Source organism: Aphelocoma coerulescens, chromosome 9, assembly GCF_041296385.1.
Source record: "Aphelocoma coerulescens isolate FSJ_1873_10779 chromosome 9, UR_Acoe_1.0, whole genome shotgun sequence".
NCBI lineage: Eukaryota > Metazoa > Chordata > Aves > Passeriformes > Corvidae > Aphelocoma > Aphelocoma coerulescens.
In genome coordinates, this window is record NC_091023.1 from 27,098,311 (window position 1) to 27,124,034 (window position 25,724).

The 25,724-nt window shown below is 46.9% G+C and overlaps 1 protein-coding gene across 8 annotated transcripts; it reads left to right on the forward strand.

Moving 5' to 3' along the window:
* On the forward strand, positions 1 to 25,724 carry LOC138114714 (tyrosine-protein phosphatase non-receptor type 1-like). 8 transcript variants are annotated; one of them, XR_011152750.1, is made up of 22 exons: positions 1 to 194; positions 666 to 894; positions 13,720 to 13,793; positions 14,410 to 14,619; positions 15,053 to 15,214; positions 15,834 to 16,000; positions 17,085 to 18,742; positions 19,338 to 19,404; positions 19,981 to 20,043; positions 20,123 to 20,164; positions 20,406 to 21,449; positions 21,528 to 21,569; positions 21,664 to 21,824; positions 21,904 to 21,983; positions 22,071 to 22,108; positions 23,079 to 23,141; positions 23,220 to 23,261; positions 23,356 to 23,400; positions 23,477 to 23,547; positions 23,629 to 23,669; positions 23,754 to 23,794; positions 23,896 to 25,724. XR_011152750.1 is itself a non-coding variant. In XM_069024499.1 (6 exons), the coding sequence occupies exons 1-6, from the start codon at positions 138 to 140 to the stop codon at positions 15,942 to 15,944; spliced, it is 804 nt and encodes a 267-aa protein (XP_068880600.1). In that variant the 5' UTR covers positions 2 to 137; the 3' UTR covers positions 15,945 to 16,868. The 8 variants fall into 8 exon arrangements, 1 of the variants encoding a protein (XP_068880600.1); XR_011152745.1 differs by having other exon boundaries at positions 705 to 894; positions 22,071 to 22,168; XR_011152744.1 differs by having other exon boundaries at positions 705 to 894.

Below are 25,724 nucleotides of genomic sequence, written 5' to 3' on the forward strand. Positions count from 1 at the left end.
GGCCTGTTTTAGGAGGGGTTACCTCAGCTCACTTTTGCAGGGCTATGTTGGAGGAGAGGGGCTTACGGTGAGGTCCTGGGGGGGTCTCTCACGAAAGGACGGTGAGAGCATCTCACAGGGTCTGGGGGAGCACTCGGATGCAGTTAGATGCGGAGCATTGCCAAAGGAGGCGCCAGGCAGCTGCAGCTAAGCAGGTGAGCCGGTGCGTGGGTTTGCGGGGGGGGTCTTTCTATTTTTCCCTTCTGATTTCATCTTGCCAGTCCCTCCCCCCGTGCCCTCAGAAAAAATGGGGATTACGAGAACAAAAGGAGTTTAAATGGAGGGAAGAAACTCCTCCTTCATTATTGTCTGTGTTTGAACGAGGGGATCCCCCTTCCATTTAAAATGGAAGGGGAAAGCACAGATGTTACCATTTTATGGGTTTGAATTGAGGGTAACCCCTCCATTTTCATCAACCTAAGTTCTAAATTGAGGGGGAAGCCCTGCTGCCCCTGCTTTTTGAGGGTTTTAATGAAGGTAACAATCGCCCTTTCCCCATCATTTGAGAGTTGAGGAAAACTCCTCTCTTTCTGATATCTTAGACCATTAAATAGAAAGGGAGAACACATTTATTTATTTACCATTGTATTGGTTTGAATTGAGGTGAACACCCCCCGTTGCCTCAGTTTCAGGGGTTAAATTGAAAGAAACTCCGGCTTTTCCAGCATTTGAAAGGTTTGAATCGGAGCGTGCCACCGCATTTGAGGTCGCTTCCGGCCATGCCCCGGCACCGAATGTCTCGCGCGGGAGCACTCCCGGCCCCTGGGGAATTTCTGAGGAGGAGTGGGAATTTGGGGGCTGGGCCGCCGACAGGGACCGACGGAGCCGCGCCGGTCCGAGCCGCGCGGAGCCGAGGTGAGCGCCGCCGGGCCGGCAGGCGGGAGATGCGGCACGGAGCCGCGCCGCCCCCGGTCGTCCCGCCCGCTCCGTGCCGTCCGTGCGCGGGGCTCGGGCGCCGCCGGGTCCCCTTCGGTCAGGCGCCGGTGCCGGTGCCGTTCGGCAGGCGCCGGGGGCGGGCGGGGGTCTCCCGGCGCGGGACCGCCCCCGCCTGCCGGAGGAGGCGCTTTCGTGCCGCGAGACGCGCGCCGCCGGGTCCCCCTCGGCCCGGCGCCAGTGCCGCTCGGCAGGCGCCGGGGGCGGGAGGGGTCTCCCGGCGCGGGGCCGCCCCCGCCTGCCGGAGGAGCCGCTTCCGTGCCGCGAGCCGCGCTCCTCCCGGTTCCGGGAGCGCGGGGCCGTCCTCGGGCGGCGAGTGCCGCCGGTTCCGTGGGTCGCGTGGCTTTTCCGGTCCCCTCGCACCGTGGAACAGCGCCAGCCCGGAGCGAGTCCCAGCAAGGGGCGCTGTAGCACGCTTGCGGCTTGTCCGCTTCATAGTTTGCTTGCAAAAAGCCACCGAAAGGAACAATGGAAAAAAACCCAACCCCGATCTCCCAGGCTTTTTATCCAGGAGCTTAATTGGTATTGCTCTTTAACTGAGCCACGGCTTTAAATAATGAATGATTTAGCAGCCTCTCAGATAATCCTTGTCCCCTCTGTGATTGACGGAGGCAGACAAGGAGGTTTAATCAAATTAGAGAATTTATTAATTACAGCAAGCAAGGCATAAGCAAAATCAGCGCTGGGCGACAGGGGAGTCCCCGCTCCACCGACTGCCGCAGGGGTTTGCAAATTTCAGTCCTTCTTTTATGCAGGATCATTTCCTATTAACTTATCTTTAAGGGAGTACTCTACGCATGTGTGAGCTTGTTGCTAGGGGGTCGTTTTCTGCCTTCTGGTGGTCGATGGCTGAAGGCAAGTAGTCTTCTTCAAGTGCCCTCTGGGTGACCCTTTCCATATTTGGTCAGTTAGTATCCCCCGCTTTTCTTCCTGGAGCTTAAACAATAGTACACTTACAGCACTTACAACCTTTACATATGGATTTGTTAAGACATTTCCTGTTATGTACGTTGTGGCTTGTGTCAGCTGTTTTCAATGAACAAAATACCCTTATTTATTACAATCCCCCCTTTTTCTCTTGTTCATTTTTGTTCATTGAATCTTTTTAGCTCTTGTTTAGCTAATTCTAACATTTCTTCTTCATGATTTTCTGGTATCTTCTGGTATTTAGCCCTAAGGAGCATTAAATGTGCTACTTCTAAGCGCCCTTTTACTATGGAGATCAGCTTATTGAATATACACGGCCCAAATGTGAGTCCTAGGACTAACAGAATTAGAGGCCCTGCAATGGTAGATAACAAAGTGGTTAACCAGGGTGAATGATTAAACCAGGATTCATACCAGCTCTGTTGTGCCTCTCTTTCTCTTTTCCGTTGTTCTAGCCGTTTTCTTAGTTCAGTCATGGTGTCTATCACTACCCCAGTGTGGTCTGCATAAACACAGCATTCTTCTTTGAGTGCTACACACAGTCCTCCCTGCTGAAGGAATAATAAGTCTAATCCCCTCCTATTTTGTAGGACTACTTCTGATAGAGATCTTACTGATTTTACTAGGCCATCAATTGCTTGTTCTATTCGGCTTAGATATTCATCTACTGAGACCCTTAGTGCTCTTAATTCTTTTTGCTGGGTGACTAAGGATGCTACTCCAGTTCCTGCCCCAACTCCTCCTATAGTGAGAAGGGTTGCTATGGTTAATGCAGTAAAAGGTTCTCTTTTTACTAGGTGATGATCTGCTGTGGTGTGTTGTTGGTACATGTATTCACTAGGATGATACGTGATTCGGGGTATGATGGACACTTGAATACAATAATCGTGGGTGTAATTAAATAGTTGAATTCGATGTAGTTTAAGTTCTAGCGGGGGTCTTTGAGTTATCATGCTCTTTTTCCATAATTCTTCTCTATATTTCATTAAGGTAATAATGTAATGATTCATGTTTTGGTCTCTTAAATTTGGGTGATCTTGAGGTTCCCCCATATTATAAGGCATTCCATACAGCATCTCAAAAGGGGAGATTCCCATGTCAGATCTTGGTTGAGTCCGTATGTTTAACAAAGCTAATGGTAGACATTTCACCCACGACAACTTGGTTTCAAGCATAAGCTTTGTCAATTGCTTCTTTATTTCCCCATTCATTCTTTCTACTCGTCCTGAACTTTGGGGATGCCAGGGGGTATGATATTCCCACTTTATTCCCATAATTCCCATTACTTCTTTGATGATTTTAGATACAAAGTGGGGTCCTCGGTCGGAGTCAATAGTCTCAATTATTCCATATCTAGGGATAATATTTTCTAATAGAACTTTGACCACTGTCTGTGCTGTTGCCCTTGCTGTGGGAAATGCTTCGACAAAATGCGTTAGATGGTCTACTATAACTAATAAGTATTTACTTCTTCCTACTTTGGGCAATTCGGTGAAATCTAGTTGTATGTTAGCAAAGGGCCTGTGTGCTAGTGGTCTCCCTCCCAAAGGGTGTTCTCTTAAATAAGCCTTATTCACTTTAAGGCAAGTTATGCAGCCTTTAACAATTTGTTTTGCCAAATTATATATTCCAATACACATATACTTGGCGGCAAACTGGTCTGCTAGTGCTTGTGTTCCCCAAATAGTTTGGCTATGTAACCTTGGTAAAATTTCTACTGCTATTGATTTAGGTAGTACTACTCTTCCATCTGGGAGTTTCCATTCTCCTTCTGAATTTTCTTTTAGCCCCATTTGTGATAGTTTCTCTTTTTCTTGTTCTGTAAAACTATACATTCTAGTTTTATTGAGGAATTTCTCCTTTGGTTGTTCCTTATCCTGAACTTGTTGTATAACCAAAAGTGCTGCCCTTTTTGCTTCTTGGTCTGGCCCATTATTACCTCTACTCCTAAAATCTAATCCTTTCTGGTGTCCTTTAAGATGTACTACAGCAATTCTTCTAGGCTCCCGTAAGGCCTGGAGTAGCTGTCTTATTAGCTCCTGATGGACTAAGTCTTTCCCTTGAGAGTTTATTAACCCTCGTTCTTCCCATATTTTTCCAAATGTATGTACCACTCCATATGCATATTTGGAGTCTGTATATATTGTCCCTGTTTTATTTTTCAGCAATCTCAGAGCTCGTAAGACTGCATACAATTCACAAGCTTGAGCTGACCAGGATCTACTTAGAGGTCCTGACTCTAAGACTTCTGACCCTTCCTCTTTAATGATTGCATAGCCAGATACTCTCTTTCCCTCGATTACCCGAGATGATCCGTCTACAAACAGCCTCTCCCCTTCTTCTAATTCTTCTTCTTCTAAGTCCGGTCGGATTTTGGTTTGTTCTTCTATGGTTAACATGCAATCATGGGCTAATTTTTTCTCATTTGGTTCTCCGTATAAGAACTGGGCCGGATTTTGTAGTGTAGTGACCTCTAGTGTTAGCTTTGGGGAATCTAATAAGATCCCTTCATACTTTAAAAGTCTCGAATCTGTTATCCATTTTTCAGCTTTTTGTTGCAATATTCCCCTAATATTATGTGGAGATAGTACCTTGAGTTCCCCATTAAAAGTTATTTTACGTGCTTCTTCTACCAAGAGAGCACAGGCTACCACTGCCTGTAGGCATGTAGGCCATCCCTTGCTTACTGGGTCTAATAGCTTTGACAAGTATCCTACCGGTTTCTTTCTCCCAGCCCAATACTGAGTTAATACTCCATATGCTGTCCCATTTTCAATGTTTACAAATAGATAAAATGGTCTTTTAAAATCAGGTAAACTTAGTACTGGAGCGTTAATTAAATCCTGTTGCAGTTGTTCTAAGCTCTGCTCATCCTCTCCGCTCCATTTCAATAACCCGTCATGACTGAGCTTGTTATACAGAAATTTAACCTTGGTACTATAATTATCAATCCATTGTCTACAGTAGCCTACTAATCCTAGCAATTGCCTTACTTGTCTCTTGCTCCTTGGTGGCGGGAGTGAGAGGATTCCTTTCACTCTTTCAGGGTCTATTTTTTTCTCTCCTTTACTCAAATAATGGCCTAAATATTTTACTTCTTCTTCTACAAACTGTAATTTTGCCTTTGATACTTTTAGTCCCTTCAAGCTTAAAAAGTTTAACAGTTTAATGCTCTCCTCCTGAACTTCTTCTTCTTTTTTTCCTGCAATCAGGAGGTCATCCACATACTGAATCAAAGTAATGTTTTCTCTTGTTTGATATTCTTGGAGGATTTGTTCTAATGCTTGTCCAAATAAATTTGGTGATTCTGTGAACCCCTGTGGCAGCACGGTCCATCGCAACTGTTGTCGCCTATGAGTATCTGGGTCCTCCCATTCAAAGGCAAAATAATCTCTACTATTTTCGTCTAAGGGGCAGGCCCAAAATGCATCTTTTAGATCAATTACACTACACCAGTGATTTTCTGGCCCTAGTCTACTTAATAGGGTGTATGGGTTAGCAACCACCGGGAACCGGGCCACTGTCCTCTTATTAATTTCTCTTAAATCATGCACCGATCAATAGGATCCATCTGGTTTCTTTACTGGTAAAATGGGTGTATTAAAAGGGGACATACAGGCTTCTAGGAGTCCCTTGCTTATTAGTCTGTCTATTTCAGGCTTTAGTCCTCGTTTCCCTTCTGGGGATATGGGATACTGCTTGATCCTTATTGGAATTTCTGGATCTTTTATGGTTACGGAGAAGGGCGGAATGTTCAGTTGGCCCACACTGTCAGGCGTGTACCATACCTCAGGGTTAATTTCCTTTTCATCCTCTACTCTAAGGGGGCATAGTTTGATTCTCAATTCTTTATTAATTACCTCTAGGTTTATTCCCAATTCTACTATGAGATCTCTACCCATGAGGTTATACTCTGCTTCTGGTGCCAACAAAAGGCTTCCTATTCCTATTTTTGATTCGGTTTCTATCAGGACATCTTTAATAACAGGGACCTCAAAAGGTTCACCCTTGGCGCCCACTACAAGGGCGGTGTCTCGGGAGACTTTACATCCAGATGGTAAAACTTGGATAGTTGATCTTTCTGCTCCCGTATCTACCAGGAATTCAAATTCCTGGCACTGGGGACCGACTTTTATTTTTATCAAGGGCTCTGGATGTTTCTTGGTCCCCAGTAAGTAGAGCCCCTGACCCCTCTAATCTTCTTTAAACATCTTTTCATCTCTTATCCTCTTTCTACAATCCCTTCTGATGTGTCCCTTCTCCCCACAATAAAAACATACGACTGCTTCCCTCCTTTCCACTCTCTGATTTCCCTCTGTGTTCCTAGGGGCCTTTCTGGGTATTTGCCCCATTCGGCGGGGAGAGTCTTGTTTTCTGCTTTCCCTTACTGCTGCCACCATCATTCTGACTTGTCTCTTGTGATTCTCTTCATCCCTCCTGACATATACTTTCTGTGCTTCCCTCAACAATTCATCTAATCCTCTCTCCTGCCAATTTTCTAGTTTTTCTAGCTTCCTCCTGATGTCATCCCATGATTTGGCTACAAATTGAGTTTTCAGAAGTGCCTGACCCAACTGTGTGTCTGGGTCCAGGCCTGAATACAGCTGTAGATTCTTTCTTACCCTTTCTAGCCAATCTGTTGGAGTTTCCTCCTTTCTCTGCCTCTCATTAAAGGCCTTATTTATGTTTTGTCCTCTTGGTACTGCCTCTCGGACCCCTTGTATAACTATTGTCCTTAAGTCCTGCATATGAGTTCTGTGTGCTGGATCCTGATGATCCCAATTAGGGTTTTGTAAAGGCCATTTGATATCTGCCTGTGGGCCTTGGGCATGTTGGGCATCCCAAATTTGCATTCCCGCTCGCCTAATCATGTTCTTTTCTTCTGCAGTAAAAAGAATATTTAGAATTGACTGCAACTCATCCCAGGTCTATATATTAGGGCCTAAAAATTGATCTAGCTTCTCTGCAACTCCCAGGGGGTCTTCTAATAGGTTCCCCATTTCCTTCTTAAAGTCCCGTACATCTCCAGAGCTAAGGGGAACTGAAATAAAGCCAATTCCTGGTTGGGGTCCCCCCATAGGCACTTCTCTTAATGGATAGAGGTTATGACGTCTAGCTCTGCCCCTTGTCATTGGTCCCTCCCGTTCGGGTTCAGGATTCCCTTCCTCTTCCTCTAGGGGCTGCTCAGGGAGTGGGAGTGGGGGTGCTTGCGGGGCCTGCGGAGGTATATAGGGGGGTGGAATCAACGGGACTTCCTCTTTCCTTTTATCTTTTCTTCTTACCCCCGAGTTTTCAGATTTTTCCTTTAAAGTAAACAGGAGTACCCCGGGGGTCTCTATCCATATTTTTGCATATTCACTCTCTTCTCGACTAAAAGGAGTTTTGGAATTTACCCATAAATTCAAATCCTGTCTCACCCAGTCCTCGTAGGACCCAAATATAGGCCAAAATACATTTTGTGATATCTGCTTTCCTCCCCAGACCTCTATACAATAATAAATCATCTTGGCCTTATCTTTATTCTGTGTACTCGAATAATGCCTCCAATTATTCAATAAAAGACCTAACGGACTATCCTCAGGTACTGGGGGAAACCTCATGGAACTAGAGGGCTTGCTTTTCCCCTGTCCCATCCTCTGGAGTGCCTTCAGGCGTTCTGTGTGTGGAATCACTCGCTTCCCCTGGTTCGTGGCCCACGCCCTCGCGGGCAATGGGAACCGCACTACTGAGGGTCCACACTCGCTTGGGGAGTCCGGCTGCCGGCCCCCCTCTCACACACCGCACTCGCCACACTCCAGGATACCCGACCCCGACCGAACGGATCCCTTTTCCGCAAATACTCACGCTTCCAGCGTCTTCGTCCGGACCTCTGCGCACAAAGTTTATGGGGCCGACCGGTTCCCTTTGTTTAATGCCTTGAGTTTAGGTTCGTCGGTGGGAGCGAGGTAAAGACTGAGGATACCGAGGCCACCAGAGGTGGGGCGCCTCCCCTATCTCTGTCTCACCGTACCATTCCCATCCGAGTCACGGCACCAAATTGTGATTGACTGAGGCAGACAAGGAGGTTTAATCAAATTAGAGAAGTTATTAATTACAGCAAGCAAGGCATAAGCAAAATCAGCGCTGGGCGACAGGGGAGTCCCCGCTCCACCGACTGCCGCAGGGGTTTGCAAATTTCAGTCCTTCTTTTATGCAGGATCATTTCCTGGTAACTTATCTTCAAGGGAGTACTCTACGCATGTGTGAGCTTGTTGCTAGGGGGTCGTTTTCTGCCTTCTGGTGGTCGATAGCTGAAGGCAAGTAGTCTTCTTCAAGTGCCCTCTGGGTGACCCTTTCCATATTTGGTCAGTTAGTATCCCCCGCTTTTCTTCCTGGAGCTTAAACAATAGTACACTTACAGCACTTACAACCTTTACATATGGATTTGTTAAGACATTTCCTGTTATGTACGTTGTGGCCTGTGTCAGCTGTTTTCAATGAACAAAATACCTTTATTTATTACACCTCTATCTTGACAAGATTAAGGTGAATTTGGCTTCTTAGGTTGTGTAATTAGCATCTGCTGTCTGAACTAACATTTGCTGTCTCCAGCTAGTTAACTTGTGCTTACATGAGTTAGTTATTGACTGCCCCTTCTTCAATCCCCCCCTTTTCTTTGGGTATTTGTAATTCTTTACAAATCTTGCATGTCTTTAAAGTAAGAACCCTTCTCTATCTTAGTTCTAAGTTTATGCTTGTGCCATGGAGCATAAGCATCTCGATTCCAGGTACATAATATCATACAACAGTAACTACTAATACAAACACTAAGTAACAATGCAATAACACAAATAGCTATTACAAACAATTGTTTAAGCCGGGTAAGTTGGGTAACCATGCTGTAAGTTTGTCTCATACCTCCTCAAACCTTCAAGAACTGTAATCTAAGGTGATCTGATGCAATGTTCGCTTTGGATAAATAATTTTAACAGTTTTCTGGGTATGATTATGAGACCCTTTATCCTAGCCCACCCATCTGTGCTCATTTGTCCCTTGTCTTCTTGTATCCAATTTAAATCATCAGTGTCATATGGTGGTTTGTTTTTATTTTTTTACTTATAAGGATGCTAGAAGGAATTAGAGCTAGGGCTTGGATCTGAAGCCCACTGGCCACTGCCTTTGCTGTTTTGTCTGCCATAGCATTTCCCAGTTCAGGGATAGTGTTACCCTGGGACTGTCCCTTACAATGCATTATAGCCACTTTTGAAGGTTTTACCACTGATTCCAGTAACTGTACAATTTCAGTAGCTTGCTTGATTTCTTCTGTGAGGTTAATAAACCCCTTTCTTTCCAGATAGCCCCGTGAGCGTGTACCACCCCAAAAGTATACCTCGAATAAGTCCAAATGTTGATAGGTTTTCCTTCGGCCAATGCCAAGGCTCGAGTTAGGGCTATTATTTCAGCCTTTTGAGCTGATGTCCCCACAGGTAATGGTTTTGCCTCAATGACAGCATCTGTGGCTATAACTGCATACCCAGCGAGCCGCTTACCATTCTTGACATAACCGCTCCTATCGGTGAACCAGTTTGCCGCATTTTCTAGCGGAGAGTCCTTTAGGTCCGGGCGGCCAGAGTAAACCGAGTCCACGGTTTTGATGCGGTCATGCCGTACAGGCTCCTCAGCAGCTTTGCCCCAGGTAAGCTGCTGGGTTTAAAATGTTAGTTACTTGGATACTCACATCCTCCGATTCTGCTAGGACAGCCTGGTATTTGAGAAAGCGAGATGGGGTTAACCAGTGATTTCCTTTCTGTGTGAGCACTGCTGACACCGTGTGAGAGACAAAAACAGTTATCTACTGTCCCAGTGTGAACTCGTGAGCTTCTACGTTCAGGATCACGGCTGCCACTGCACGCAGTGCAGGCTCTCCGTGGCTGACCACGTCCAGCTGCTTGGAGAAATAAGCCACCGGCCTTTTGTAGGGTCCCAGCTTCTGTGCGAAAAGTCCCAGCGCCAGTCTTTGTCTCTCATGTCAAAACAACAGAAAAGGTTTAGTGACATCTGGTATGCCCAGTAGAGTTACAAATACATTATTAGTCTCTGGTGTCCAGCATAGGTGAGTTCCCCTAGTCTCTTTTAGGAGTTGGTATAAAGGTTTCACAATGAGTCTATAGTTGCAGATCCGTAATCTACACCATCCTGTCATTCCCAGAAAAGTTCTCAGTTCTTTGGTTCTTCAGTTGGCCAGGGCATTTGACAAATTGCCTCCTTCCTGTTGTCTCTCAAGGCTCTCTCCCCTCCTGCCAGTTCATACCCCAGATATGTAACATTGTGGAGGACTAGCTGAGCCTTTTCAGGAGAGACTCTATGTCCACTTAGTCTCAGAAAATTTAAAAGACTTACAGTCCAGTTCTTGCAGTCTTCACAGGTCCTTGTTGCTATTAATAGATCATCGATGTACTGCAAGAGCGTACCTTCCCTTTCCCAAGCGGCGGCGTCCAGGCTTCCAGTTCCTCGGCTAATTGATCTCCAAATATCACGGGTCTATTTTTGAATCCTTGTGGCAATACAGTCCACGTAAGCTGGCTTTTTCTCCCTGTTCTGGGGTTTTCCCATTCAAAGGCAAAAATTTCCTGACTGCTTTCAGCTAATGGCAGACAAAAGAAAACATCCTTTAAATCTAAAACTGAAAACCACACTCAGTCACTTGGTAATTTTGTGAGTAAAGTGTCCTCAGGTCCTGAACTAATCAATAACTTCCATTTGGCTTTTGTACTGGTAGAATTGGGGTATTGCAGGAAGACCTACACTCTCTCAACAACTTCTGATCAATAAATTTACTAATTATTGGTTCCATTCCTACTCATGCTTCATGCCTTAGTGGATATTGTTTAACTGACACTGGTTGTACCCCTTCCAGTAGTTCAATAATCACTGGGGGAGCCCGTTTTGATCTCCCTGGAATTTCAACATCTCTTACTAATGGGATCATCTGATTTGTTATTTTACTATCTATGGGTATTTCTCTTCTTTCAGTCTTGTTTGTTTTGTTGGTTTTTTTTTGGTTTGGTTTTGTTTTTTTTCCTAGGCCTGAGTTGGGCAAAGAATGGGTTTTCCCTTTATCTAATCTTAGTGGTTTAACTTACACTTCAAAGTCCTAGTCAGGTATCTTCAGGAGGCTTCTTTGGTTGTAACTTCTTTATACAGTTTTTGTTATAATAATATTCTTACTCTGCTATATAATTCTATACATTATGAAGGATTAGTTTTTATGATACAAAACTAACACACAAAACATTTTCATACAAAATATTCTCATGCAAACATATCTTTACATCAGGGCTATGCTCTGTTTTCCAGGAGACAGATTATAGCACTCTTGTCATTTAATCTTGACACAAACTACAAACTGTGGCTTTATTTTTGGTGGGATTAAAAATGAAATGAATTCTCTTTCAAACTTAGGGGTTTTTTTTTCTTTTTACCTCCTGTAGCCTTTTTTTTTTTTTTTGGTGAATAAATTGCCTTCATCCCATTCTGCACCTACAACTGACATTGCAGAATATGCTATAAATAGGAGGGGTGAGGAAAAGTTAAAACATCCTCTTAAGACATATGGCATGAGATTGAACAGCACTTTAGTTTGAGAGCTGGTAGAAGGCTTTTCTGTATCCCTCCTGGTTTAGGAAGGGGGATTCAATCATTTCTCATGTAGCATTTGCTTGTGTTTTGTCAAGACTCTTTAATTCACTAATTAGAAAATCCAAAAAATTTAGCCAGATTATAATAATTTTGAAGCCTTCTGAGGCAGAACCGGGAGGGTTAGTCCATATTTGTAGGATTTCAAATATGTATAAATTCTTATACCAACTCTCAGGATAATATTGGTTGAAACAAATTATACATCCATAAGACCTGAGCCACACCATTTTTCAGTAAAAAGACAAAACAAGTTAGACAAAAATTAAACTCAAGAATATGTAGAATGCTTTAACTACTATTTGATCTGTCACTTGCAATGAAAACACAAACAAATTACAAACATTAACCAACTGACAATGCAAGCAATTATGGTGACACTTTCAATTTCATTGGTTTTCACACAGCTCCATCTCAGGTATTGGTAGATTCCTATAAAAGAAAAGTGAAAATTTGGCCCACTAGACCGATTATTAAAAAAGAAGTAAAACTTTATAGGGCTAACACAAAGTGACAGCGAAGCAACGGTTATCACATTTAGGTGTGATTTTGCTGCTTGCAGTTTCCTTGCTCTCAAACTGCTTGCTTTATCTTTGATGTCGGGACATTTGACATTCCTAGAAAAGAGAAAAGAAACAAACTTCCCAAAAAAAAAAAAAGTCTGAGTGAAACAAGAGTTTAATTGCATTAACTTATTCAAGTGGAGTTTTAGTTTTTATTCTATGAAGTGCTTGTCGCACCACTTTTGTTGTCTCCCACAGGTTTTCGGTGGGGTTTCTTCCAATCGATTCTTCAGCGGAGGGAGCGAGACTGCTTTTAAGAGTTTTGCAAGAGTTGCAGTCTGTGAATCAGGCATTTGAGTCGCCTTTTTTTCTTTTTAAATAACCAATCACATTTTTAGTAATCAATCATCTTTTAGTAACCAATTGTTCCTTATCTCAATATTTTTTTTTTTTTACCAAGTCCACCCCAGGAGTAGAGAGGTGACTAACAAATTAACCAAGGAAGGACAGCAAAACATTCTCCCCATAGGTTTCTTTACAGCCCCCGCAGATGAGGCTGCATGACAAATACCTGGGCCTGCACAGGGACAACACCATCCCCACAAGGCAGCAGCTGCAGAATTGGCCGCAGGATTAGAATCTGCCAATTCTAGTTCTCCACAATAAACCACAGACCGGTGGCAGGGGAGGGTTCCCCACAAGACAGGAGCTCCGGATTCACCTCAGAACCGAAACCTGCCAATTTTGGCTTTTCACAACAAAACACAAAAGGCACAGGGGCACGGGTCCCCTCCAAACAGGAGCCTTTCAGCTCTGCACAAGCACCACATAACAGGAGCCTCGCAGCCCCGCACAAAACACCAAGCAGAAAAGGGAACTAAACACCCAAACCTATTAACCACAATGTCCACAATTCTTACAACCTCTGCCATCACCTTTGCCATTGCTTTTGCCTTTTCCTCATCTCTTCTTCCATACGCTTGCTGTACCTTTCTAACCAGCTCCTCTCAAATTTCTCACTATTCTCTGCCACTCTCCCCTTTAACATTATCTGCACTTTCCTTTTCTGCCAAGTTCTTTATTCCTGCTCTTTCTAGTCTGATACCAAGCTCTCTCCTCTGGCAGCTTGGACACCACCCACTCCATCTAGTAGAAATACAATACCACTTTCTCTCACAATTAATACATGCACACAAAGACAAGCTTTAGAACCGTTTTCTCACACTTAACACGGGATTTCAAAAGGGAAATCAGATGGAGCTATATCAGAAAGGCGTTGGGGGTCTGCATGTTTTCAATTCAATAGCTAAAATCTTTCTCCTCTAAAATCCACCCCCTTTGGACAGTAAGGTTGAATTCCAAACCGACAGTTTATGTGATTTATGCTCATTCGCTCTTTGCCAAACGCTTCGCTTTCCTCCGGTCGAGCCTGTCGCCGGGGTACGGAACCGCAGATAGAGCCTCTCACTCGCTTTGTACTTTGACAGCACGTCTCATCCACTCTCACTCACACAGCAGCAGAATAGCAACAGACAAAACAAAAATAGCAGTACAATAGCACACGCCAGTGGGGTCCAGCCCCTTAAAGGTACCTTTCCCAGTGGGGTCCAACCCCTTAAAAGTACTTTTTTTTCTTGCCCAGGACTAATTTTGGGAGACCCAGTCTTCTTCGGGACTTTCAACCCACCCTCAGGGACTCGAACCCTGGACCTGCAGGTATTTCTGTGTTTAAAAGGAATAGCAAATACCTTAATTTGGTGCAGATGGTCCTTGTCCGCCCCCGCCGCGAGCCAAAGGACAGCCGAGCTCCCCCTGAAAATTCAGGGTCGCGACCGGGAGGTCCGCTTACCCCTGGATCCGGGAGGTCCGCTTACCCCTGGATCCGGCAGCCGGGCAGAGAGGGTCCCATCTCGGGGCACCAGATGAATCGCGCCGCAGCCGGGCCAGGAGATTGGCTTGAAATTGGGGGTCACGAATTGGTCTGGATTTGATGATTCTGCATGAGATGTCATGGAAATGAAACTCTTGGATATTTCTGAGACGTACCTGGGGACACTCCAGGCGGTTTCATGTCTCAGCCATACCCAGAGTGACACAGGCTTCTGAGCTGCACTGAAATAGCTGAATTGTAAATAAGTAAATTTACTTACCCAATTCCCTTTGGTCCCAGTGGAGACCTTCACAACAAGAGACAATTACTTGTAATTAGTTTCTTGGCTGTGCAGCTATAAAAACTCCCTGAGACTCCCTGAAACTTTGTCCTTGGAATTTAAGTCAGTCCTTCTGACTGGTGTATCCAAACTAAAACTGTTCCCAAACCCTGTTTTTGCAGACCCAGGAAACTCGGGAGATTCTGCACTTTCACTACACCACCTGGCCCGACTTTGGGGTCCCAGAGTCGCCGGCCTCGTTCCCGAATTTCCCGTTCAAGGTGCGGGAGTCGGGCTCGCCGAGCCCCGGGCACGGCCCGGTCGTGGTGCACTGCAGCGCTGGCATCGGGAGGTCGGGCACCTTCTGCCTGGTGGACACCTGTCTGCTGCTGGTAAGGGCCACCTGCAGGGCCACCTCTCCTGCACAGGCACCTTCAGGGGAGCTTTGGTGCAGCCTTAAAGGAGCTGGAGCAGGGGCTGGAGGGGTTCCCTGTGATTTCCTGTTGTTTTACTCTGCTGTTTTGGGAGTGTATTCCAAGGCAGGTCTCATTCCTAAGTGGCCATTTTGAGTTAGGGGAAGAAAAGTCTCCAGTTTTCAGAGTGATTCGCAAAGACAGGCTTTGCTTTCAGGGAAAGCAGCATTTTTGAGGCCCAGTGTTTTCCCCTGTGTGTTTTTGGAGACCCAGTAAAGAGCCGTTGATACCAATTGTATGTGAGTTCATTCGTTCTGTAATGTGGAGGGTGGTGTGAAGGCCTTACCACAAAGTGAGTCATTGTAGTGAACCTCATCAGAGCAGAAAACACGTTTCACGTTTTTATCTGCAGATGGACAAACGGAAAGACCCTTCTTCCGTGGACGTTAAGCAGGTTCTCCTGGAAATGAGGAAGTACAGGATGGGGCTCATCCAGACTGCAGATCAGCTCCGGTTCTCCTACTTAGCTGTTATTGAAGGGGCAAAATTCATCATGGGAGATGCTTCAGTGCAAGTAAGTGCTCCTGGCAGCTCCCAGGGAACTGCAAGTGGGTGGAAGGAACAGGATGGAAAGAAGCTTCCAATGTGGTGCTTGCTTCAGCTTCAGTACATGTTTATGTTATGGGGCTTTTAGGTACAGTGCTTTACAATCTGTCACAACCTAAAGTGCTGCGTTTTATTTATTTCCAAAAGTACCTGTGATGTAGCAGGTGCCTCCTGTGCTTTCCAGCACAGTGACTGGGGTGGAGCTGCTGCATCAGCCTCCCCTGACATTTCAGACAGTACAAGTTTTCTAATATGCCTGAAGTTTAAGTGTCATGATTAAATTAATCAGGGTTTTTTATGGTAAGCAGAACTCTAGCAAAATAGATTTTATTTTGTGCTGCTTAGGTTTTTTAGAAGCAGATGGGAATTTCTTGCTTTTATGGCCAATATGTTTTGTGTAGTGGATGTAGCTTGGGCTTGGAGTTCTTGTGTTTTTCTTGCCTTTTTTTCAATTCTGCCAAGCCTCCAGATCTGTGTAATTCCCTTGCCAAACTATCCTCCTCCCCAACAGTGCAGCGCTTGTTCCCTTACACCTTTAGTTCATTGTGGAAAGCATTTATTTCAGTGAACAAATGTTGTTGTGGCAGGTGCAGCGAAAAGCAGAAGAATTCTCGGTAAGTTCATCTCGGAGACGTCAAGTGCCGGCCAAAACCTCGCCGCATTCTGCCGTGACGCCACCGAGGGAGGAAAGAGCGTGAGGTGCAAAGCCCCGAGCAGAGCGGTAGGAAACGGAAGGACCGAAGAGTCGGGCTAGGTACGGATTTAAACCGGGCCAGGTATAGGAACTGCAGAGCAGGAAGAGTCATTTAGCTGGAATTAATTTGTTTCAGGAAGCGTCTCATCATATAGTCTGTAATTTAACAGTTCCCATGCCAGGAACTGTTAATCGTAGCGGAAGACAGCAAACGAAGCCTAGAGACTCGACCGGGATGCCCCAGGTCCCTGCCAGGCGCAGATTACAAAAAACCAAACCCCGAGGTTACAAAACCAGTAAAAGCTCATCATACAATACACAGGGAAAAAAAAAAAAGCCTACAAATACACCAAAAAAACAGCCTACAGAAAAATTTTGTTCTTTGTTTTGTTTGTTATTTGTCTGGTATTTTGGAACAAAATACCAGAATAACCTAGTTCAAAATCATAGAAACCCAAATTTCAAAATACCAGAAAAACAGTTTCAAACAACCACAATACCCAGTTCCAAAATATTAAAATAGCCTAGTTTCAAAATACCAGAACACCACCTTCAGAGGTAGCAAAGTAACCCAGTTTCAAATTGCCAGAACACGTTCAGAAATACCAAAGTAACCCAGTTACAAATTACCAAGTTCCAAAATACCAAAGTTACCCGGTTTCCAAATATCAGAATACCAGGTTCCAAAATACCAAACTAATTCCATTTCAAAACAACAGAATATCAAGTTCCAAAATATCAAAATGACCCCGTTTCCAAATATCAAATTGTAAAATACCGATTTTCAGATGTCTTGTACAGGCAGGATTCCCAAACCCACAAAAATGCAGTATTGTCAAAATGGGATCTGTGCTACCAAAATGGGTATTTTCTCCTCTGAAAAGCTTTCCCATAATGACCATCAATAGATGCATTTTTTTAAATTGTACAGCCAGATGTACAATAAGACTTTTACTTCAAAAAGCCAACACTCGTAGTAGTTTTCTGCTTAGATCGTGTCCGCAAGCATCGGCATTTGGGCCGGAGAGCTGCGGGTGGGATCGAGGGATAGAGTAAACCCTCTCCCTGCAGATACACGAGGAAAGACCGAGTAGCAGGGAAAGGGAGTATTTATAAACAATATCAATATTTCACCGAAATTCAGGGCGGACCGGCGACGGGGGCGCTCGGGTTCGGTCCGGGCCTGCCGGGACGGGCCATAAACGACCCGGCCAAACCCTCGACCCCCTCGAGGAACACGTCAAACACTTCAAAGGAAACGGAAGTCAGTAACAATTATGGAAGAACCATTACCGGTAATCGCTTGCGATCGGCAGGGAATTTCCTCGGTAAGTACAAGCCTAGGACATAGGGAATTTTGGAGGCGGGATCCCAATTTTGGCCACGTGCACCCGGACGAGAAGGCCGGTCCTTTTCCACGGAAAGGAAAGCCCCACACCCCGGCGTTTCGGGGGCGGACGACGGCCCACGTAGGGGAGGGAACGACCGGCAGGACCTTTCTCCGCCTCATCCCCCCGCTCCGAGGTGCGGCAGCACCGAGCGCGACCGGCGTGGATGAGGAGGGGGCGGCTCTGCCAGAGGTCGCTTTCAGAGGGTTCCCGAGGCACACCTACACGGGGAGCTGCCGGTCGAGAGGGGCCAACGGCGGCGTCCCGAGAGACGCTTCGGGAACAACGGTCGCAGCGCTCCGCAGGAGCCGGGGAGCGGCCGGATGCACCCGGGTAAGGAGCATCGCTTCAAGAAAACACCCAGGGAAAAGCTCTCGTGCCAAGGGGCAGCACCTGAGCGGGCAGGGCAGTATGTGAGGTCCCTTTCATCTCCCCCTTTTCCATCATTGTAAGGTTTAAATTGAGGGGGAAGCCCAGTTCTCCCTCCTTTCTAAGGGTTTGAATTGAGGAAAAATCCCCCTTTTTCCAGCACCAGAGAGTTTTAAAGTGAGGAAAACCCCTCTTTTCCCAATAGGTTAGGGGATTAAATTGAAGGGGAGAAGCCATTAATTTGCCATTGTATCGGTTCAAGTGGAGGCAACTCCTGCCCGTTCCCTCATTTTAAAGACTTCAGTCAAAGAAAGCTCTCCCTTTTTGAGCATTTTAAGGATTTAAATTGCATCTCAGGGTGCTCCTACCCAAGCCCCGGTACCGAACGTCATACGGGAGCGAGCCCCGCACGGACGTAACCCTAATAGCAGCTAGGAGGGTATTAAGAAGTCTTATTTTTATTTATAATGTATATAGCCTTAATTAGAGGTCCCAAGGAGAGTTACATCGTTAATAAAATTACTATTCTTCTCTACCCTACTAAGCCACAGGTGGAGTACTACTCAGTAATTACTAGGGAATAATTATGCAACTTAACAACAAATTACCTAGCTGAGTTCCCAAAACACAAAGTTTGATTTCTTACCGGCTGGCCACCCTTTTGCTCAATATAAAAGCAAAAAAAGAAAGCATCGTCGTTTCCCTGAAGAGTTTCCTACCAAGCCCTTTACTCACCTCAAATTTAAGTCAGAGGAGCCAAACAGTGGCAACTCCTAGGAGGGCTTTTATACCTTGCAGGATTTGGCTCCTCCCTTTTCCCTGGGCATCATGGGAACGAGGGGCGGACCCGGCCAGGGGTATATTAAGCCCAGGCTTTTGCAAGGGGAGTCATTCCCTCTCTGGGAGTGAGTGGGGTAAGAGCTCTCCTCTCATTTCAGTGATGGGGATCTTTCTGCTTATCTCAGCTTGCTTTCAGCAGGCTCTTTTAGCCTCTAAAGCAACAGAGGCTTTGAAGACATCGGGAAGAAGATACCATGGAATACAGGTAATATTTAAGTTCACTCATTTGGGTTACATGTTTAGGGTTGGTAAGGTGGTTTTATAATTTCTGGTTTTGTGCTAAGGTTTTTTTTTTTTTGGAGCAGTGCAACTTCCTGCTATTCCGGGTTGTGTTGAGTGGGATACTTCAAATTTTTTCAGTGAATTCATTGTGTCCAAAAAGGGATCTACCTCGTGCCGTAGATGGTGTCCGAGATTGAGGCTTCCGATAGGGAAGTTGAGGATTGCGACCGGGAGAGGGAGGACGAGCAGGGTAGCGGGTTAGGAGTTACAGCAGGGGGCTTTTGAAGGCGGCACGGTGTATTTGGGAGCCGCTTAAGGCCTTTCCATAAGTATAGCAGCCTCATTTACAAGTTTTATGGCATGCAAACACATCCCATGCATTTATGGAAACGCCTTGTAACTCTGTCCCTTGCTACCCTGGGTGCCTCTCACAATAGCAGCCGCAGCCTTAGACTAGGGATAAAGCTAGGGCCTTGAGAATCTAGGGGCACTTAGGAGCGAAGCGAGCTGCCGACTTGTTGCGATTTGCCACTAAACTCATAGTTTGATCTTGGTTTTCTTTATTGTATCTGACTAAGAGACAACAGCCCAGCGACAGCAGGACCTTCCCGGGTAGCGAGAGCCAGCCTTCTTTTTGCACCCGAGGCACGTTTGCATCCCCGGACATCCGAGAGATAAGTCGAGGGCTCTGACCTACGGAGGGGATGAAAGCGGGGTGTCGGGTTGGAACTTGCCGGGAGGGATTTTTGAATTAGCTTTGGAGATGGAGATATCCAAGAAGGGGCCCCTTAGCCCACATAAAGGGAAGTCTCGCTTTTGATCACAATGCCGATGTGCGCAGGGCAGAGCAATCCCGGTGCGTGTCGTGTCACCTGTCTATTGTTACGTTCTGTGTCTTTTGGGCATCTTGTGTCTCGTGTCTTCTGCCTTAGCCCTTTGATGTGCTTGCAGTCGTTCTTTTCGCAGAGAGTTTTCTGTCCTTGTCGTGTCTCCTCATTTGTCATCTCCTGTGTCACGGGTGCTTGCACGGGTTTGGCCCGGAGCTGCTCCGCCCTGCCGCATAGTCTGGCACATAGGTGTAATAGAACAAGGCCTGGGGACTTGAAATTTGTAATGTAGGTTGTAGCTGGGCTCTAGATGATATTCCTAAATTCACACGAGATGGTCGGAGCCGTGAAATTCTCATGCAGCCCTTTGACTTTTGTCATCGCTTTCTTTCAGATGCAGATGGATTAAATCTGTGGCAGAGCGCCCCATACCGGGTGAGGGGATTCCCGCAGGAAGGTCAGTAACTGTTTGTCTGTGCTGGGCAAGTGTAAATGATGGCTATGTTATAGCACCGTTCTTTGTCTCTTTCTTTTAGGAGATAAAGCCAGATCTCAGCAGTCAAGGTCAAGTTAGTGAGGTAAGCGGTGACCGGTGGAAGGAAAAAGTTGTTATCGCTCGGGTGCCGAGTGCCGGTACTCTAAACTTTAAGCGGCCATCGTCATTTGCGTGTTTTGAGCAGTCCACTTGTATTATGCCAAATCCCCTCACCGACCGGCCGACAGAGCCGGCTCGCCGCCCTCGTGAGCCCTCCCAAAGTGTTATGGGGCTCTACAATGAAGCCTTTACATTTTCTGATGTTTTGGTTTTCTTTGTTGTAGCTGACTAGGAGATGGCAGGAACTTCCTGGACAGCGAGGTAGCCTTATTTTGCACCCGAGGCGGATTCACATCCCGGACGTCCGAGAGATAAGTCGAGGGTTACGACCCACTGAGGGGATGAAAGCAGGGTGCCGGGTCGGGCCTCGCCGGGAGGGATTTTTGAGTCAGCTTTGAAGGTGGGAATGTCCAAGAAGGGGCCCCTTAGCCCACATAAAGGGCAAGTCTCACTTTTGATCACAATGCCGAGGCGGGCAGAGCAGTCCCGGTGCGTGTCGTGTCACTTGTCTGTTGTATGTTCTGTGTCTTTTGGGCATCTTGTGTCTTAGGTCTTTTTCCTTAGCCCTTCGAGGGGCCAGCTTATCGGAAATGCCAGGCATCATCCTTAGCATCCGTGTTCCTCGGCCGGGTGCCGATACCGTCGGAGCTTTGACCGACGAGCTTGGATGCACATTGGAATCGCATCTCCCTTCAGAGGCATTGAGTCAGAGGTCTTTTATGGTCTTGTTCTGAGCTATATTCACAGCTCTGCACCGCAGTGATCCATTACAGAGGATTAGGACTTGTCAGAATGCAAAGAGCGGTAGAGGATTCTGACCGGACGATTCTCGGGCATCCATCTTTGCGGTTCTCGGAATAAGCCCTTCCGTTAGCATCTTCTTCGAGCCTCGTCGGTCTCGCCGAGATCATCTCGCTCCGCATTCTCTCGGTCCTTGCGGTCATTCCTCTTGCCAGAGTTTTCTCTCTTCATCGCATCTCCTCGTTTGTCATTTCCTGTGTCACGGGTGCCTGCATGGGTTTGGCCCGGAGCTGCTCTGCCCCGCCGTGTAGTCTGGTGTATAGGTGCAGTAGGACAAGTCCCAAGGCCTTGAAATCTGTAATATAGGGTGTAGTTTGGCCTCTAGCTGGTATTCCTAGATTGACACAGGATGCCTGGAGCTGTTATCATGCAGGACTCTGACTTTTGTCATCGCTTTCTTTCAGATGCAGACGGATGAAATCTGTGTCAGGGCGCCCAAGACCGGGCGAGGGGGTTCCCGCAAGAAGGTCAGTCGCCGTCTGTGTTTGTGGGGTAACTGTAAATGGTGGCTATGTTACAGCATTGTTCTTTGTCTTTGCTTTCAGGAGGTAAAGCTGGATAGCAGTAGTCAAGGTCGATGGAGCGAGGTAAGCGGTGACCGGTGGACAGAATGAGTTGTTATTGCTCGGTTATCAATTTCCGGTGCAGTTCTAAGCATCCATTGTCATTTGTGTGTTTTAGGGGGTCCGCTTTTTTTATGCCGAACCTTCTCGCCGACCGCCCGACAGACCCGGTTTGCCACTGTCGTGAGCGCTCTGGAAGTATTACGGGACTCTGCAACGAAGCCTTTACATTTTCTCTTCTGAGGTACCTTCCGGTACATCCACGGCCGTGGAGTTGCGGTGAGTCAGGGAGGGAGGAGGAGGGAGGGTCCACTTAAGTTTCAGCAATGCCACACCACCTTGTCTCCTCTTAACCCAGGCATACCCCGCGATGACGGCGTCGGCCTCGGAGCGCGGCCGAAGCGTGCGGTCGGAGGACCCCGGCCTTCTTAGGGGACGGTGAGTAGCGGAATTGTCGGGGCTTTGGCCGACGTGCCACTAAGTTCCTGTAGTGATGTTTGGTTTTTTTTTATTGTGGCTGACTAGGAGACGACAGCCCGGTGATGACAGGAGCTTCCCAGAGGGTGAGCCGGCCTTCTGTTGTGCCTGAGGAGGATTCCCATCTCCAGATGCCTGAGAGATAAGTTGAGGGCTACAATCCACTGAGGGAATGAATGTGCGGTGTTGGGTCAGGGCTCGCCGGGAGGGATTTTTGAGTCAGATATGGAGGTGGGGATGTCCAGGAAGGGGCCCCTTAGGCCACATAAAGGGCAAGTCTCACTTTTGATCACAATGCCGAGGTGTGCAGAGCAGAGCAGTCCCGGTGTGTGTCACTTGTCTATTGTATGTTCTGTGTCTTTTGGGCATCTTCTGTTGCAGGTCTTTTGCCTTAGCCCTTTGAGATGCTTATTGGAAATGTTGGGTGTTATTCTTAGCATCTCTGCTCTCGGTGCTCTTTGGCCCGGTGCCGATACCATCGATCCTTTGACTCAAGAGCTTGGAGGTGTATCAGAATTGCATCTCTCTTTAGAAGCGTCGAGTCAGATGTCTTTTATGGTCTTGTTCTGAGCTGTATTCACAGCTGTATGCCGCAATGATCCATTATAGCGGATTAGGACTTGTCAGAATGCAAAGAGCGGTAGAGGATTCTGACCGTACGATTCTCGGGCATCCGTCTTTGCGGTTCTCGGAATAAGTCCTTCCGCCGGGGTTCTTTGAGCCTCATCGGCTCACCGTCGGTCTCGCCTAGGTCATCTCATTCCTCGGTCTCTCGGTCCTTGCGATCGTTCTTCTCTACGAGGGTTTTCTCTCTTCATCGCATCCCCTCCTTTGTCCTTTCCTGTGTCACAGGTGTCTGCGTAAATTTGGCCCGGAGCTGCTCTGCCCTGCTGCACGGTCTGGCATATGGGTGTAATAGGACAAGGCCTGGGGACTTGTAACTTGTGGTGTAGGCTGTAGTTTGGCCTCTAGATGGTATTCCTAGATTGACACAAGATAGCTGGGGCTGTGAAGTTCTCATGCAGCACTTTGACTTTTGTCATCGCTTTCTTTCAGATGCGGAGGGATTAAATCCGTGGCAGAGCGCCCTGGACCGGGTGACGGGGTTCCCACCGGAAGGTCAGTCACCATTTGTGTTTGTGGAGCAAGCGCAAATGGTGGCTGTGTTACAGCATTGTTCTTTGTCTTTATTTTTAGGAGGTCAAGCTGGATCTCAGCCATCAAGGTGAAGTGAGTGAGGTAAGTGGTGACTAGTGGACTGAACTAGTTTTTCTTCCTCACTTATCAATTTCTGGTGCAGCTCTAAGCATCTGTTATTTTTTGCGCATTTTAGGCGGTCCACCGGCAAGATGTCCCGGTCGGGGATGCTGGCAGCCAGGTGGGTGCAAGCTTAAGCTATAGGTACAGTGTACTTTAATTGGAGGGGGGGAGGTTGTGATTTCAGAGTCTTTCAGGATGTTTTTTGCTTTGTTTCTTTGCAGGTGCTGCTGCTGCCTTGGATGTGCCAAGAAATAGAGACAATCAGGTGAGTTGGCCTTTAAGTGGGGCAAGTAATAGGCGAGCGGTATGTGGCAGTGTGCTAAGCATGTACCTTTTCGCTTTGCAGGTATTTTCTGGGCCGCCTCTGGAATCGGATGAAGATTTGAGGTGAGCCAGGGTACTGGTGCGGAGGACCCCTGGGGATTAATATTCTCGAGGGCCACAGTGACGTTTTCTGTTTTGTTGTCTTAGGTGCCGTGAGCAGCTGCGGAGGTGAAGTTTGGAAGCGGCAGGTAAGCGAGCCTGGGCCCTTAGGAGGGAGGGAGGCCTTGCGGAAGGGGTCGCTTTTGGGACGTCTCACTGTGGTCTGAATTTTTTTTCTGAATTTTTGCAGCCACCAAAACAGACCCTGGGGACCGTATCAACATCCATGGCGCCCGTGTGCTCATTTCCATTGAGGATGGATTTTGTCGGCTCGTCTTCCAAAAGCTAAGTGTTGGGACCGGTGGTGGGGACAAGGGAAAACCCTTTGGACTTGCAGGAGGCAATTTGAAGTTAGCTTAGAGGAGAGGGCTGTAGAGGGATAGGCCCCTTAGAAGTAAAGGGAGAGGGTTTCTCCTCAGCATCACCCGACCTTTTGCCGGGCAGGACGGTTCCGACCCGTCTCCGTGTTCTCACGAGCTTCACGTCATCGGCCTTCTCTGAGTCTTGATGTCATCGCAAAACCTTTTGGCCCAGGAGCTCGCCTTTGGGTCCGGAGCGATCGCCCCGGTCCCCCAGCAGTTGTTGCCTTCTTCTCTAGGCCTACTGAGCTTGAGCATCCTCTTAACAGCTTTGGTACCAACTTCTTGTAAGGACTTATGTTTTGCTATCATGTGCTATTGCCATAGAGCTTTCTTTCCTTTGGCATCATCGGCCTCTGGCTCATCTTGCAGTAGGAATCTTGGGTCCATCAGGTGAGACTGCTTGGCAGTTTCAACTTGTGTCTATGTTCTGTAGGTTGTGTCTATGTTATGTAGTGTCCATTGTCCTCTGTGTCACAGGGCTTTGTTGCATATCAGTGACTTTTTTTGCATCGTTCTGGGCCGTATTGGCTGTACTCTACTTGCCTACTTTCCCAGATGGGGCTTATTCTGGCATCTTTACCTTTTCACTGCTTGAGACTGGAGGAAGTACACAAGATGTTCTCATCTATCTTCCTTCTCAGTTTTAGTACTGGCTTCTTTTCACATGTCATTCCCTTGGACCTCTAGAGGGAGGGTATCGGACCCTCCCTCCATGACCGCAGTATTTCAGTAGGTTCCATCGCCTCTAAGTGTATTGTGCTCAAGAATTAATCTTCTGGAGACTCATCTCAAGCCCTCGTGTCATCTTTTCTTAATTTGGGGTGCCGCCCCTCTGTGCGCCGCTTAGGGTCGGAGCCGCCCTGCCCTGGCATGTAGAGTCACAGTTAGGTAGAACAGTCATAAAACTTAAGGGTTCATTTATTTTCTGTGGGGTTTTGGGTAGAAAATTTATGGGCCTGGTGTGGGGATAACTCCTAGCCACGGGCCACTCTCTGACCGCTTCACATTTTCTTGCAGGTCCCGAGGCGGCTTTGGATCTCCACGGTCACAGATGCTACCGATTTTCCTGGAATCTACGGCTCGATGTCGAGGAGCGGCAGCCAGGGAAGATGTATCAAAGTATTTTCATTGGTGGAGTGTTTTGATGAATGGCTACAGTCAGTGTGTAAGCTGAATAGCGTGTGACTGTCTGTATCTGTGTGTGAGAGGTTGTGTGTGCTTATGTGGTTGTGTCTGCCTGTGAGTGTGTGTGTGTGGAATGGTTCTAACCTTGTGTGTTTGGATTTTGCCTTTCAGGTTTTTCAACACATTTTTAAATTTAGAATAAAAAAACCCCAGCTGGGGGGGTTTTTTTTTTTTTCCCCCCCGGCTGGGTTTTTTTTTCCTCGGTCCCGGCCGGTCTGCGAGGCGATGTTCATCGCCAAGGTTTGGGTGCGGACCGTGCCGGGCCGGGGTTTTGTCAGGCAGGACGATTTGGAGGCTCTCGGGAACCCCGTTCCCGAGCAGCCAGGGTGGGGAGAGTGGTTGAGATGATGGTGGGGTTGTGTGGAAGCTGAAAGAGGTGTGTGTGTGTGTGTGTGTGTGTGTGGTAGAATGGTTCTAACCTTGTGTGTTTGGATTTTGCTTTTCAGGTTTTTCAACACATTTTTAAATTTAG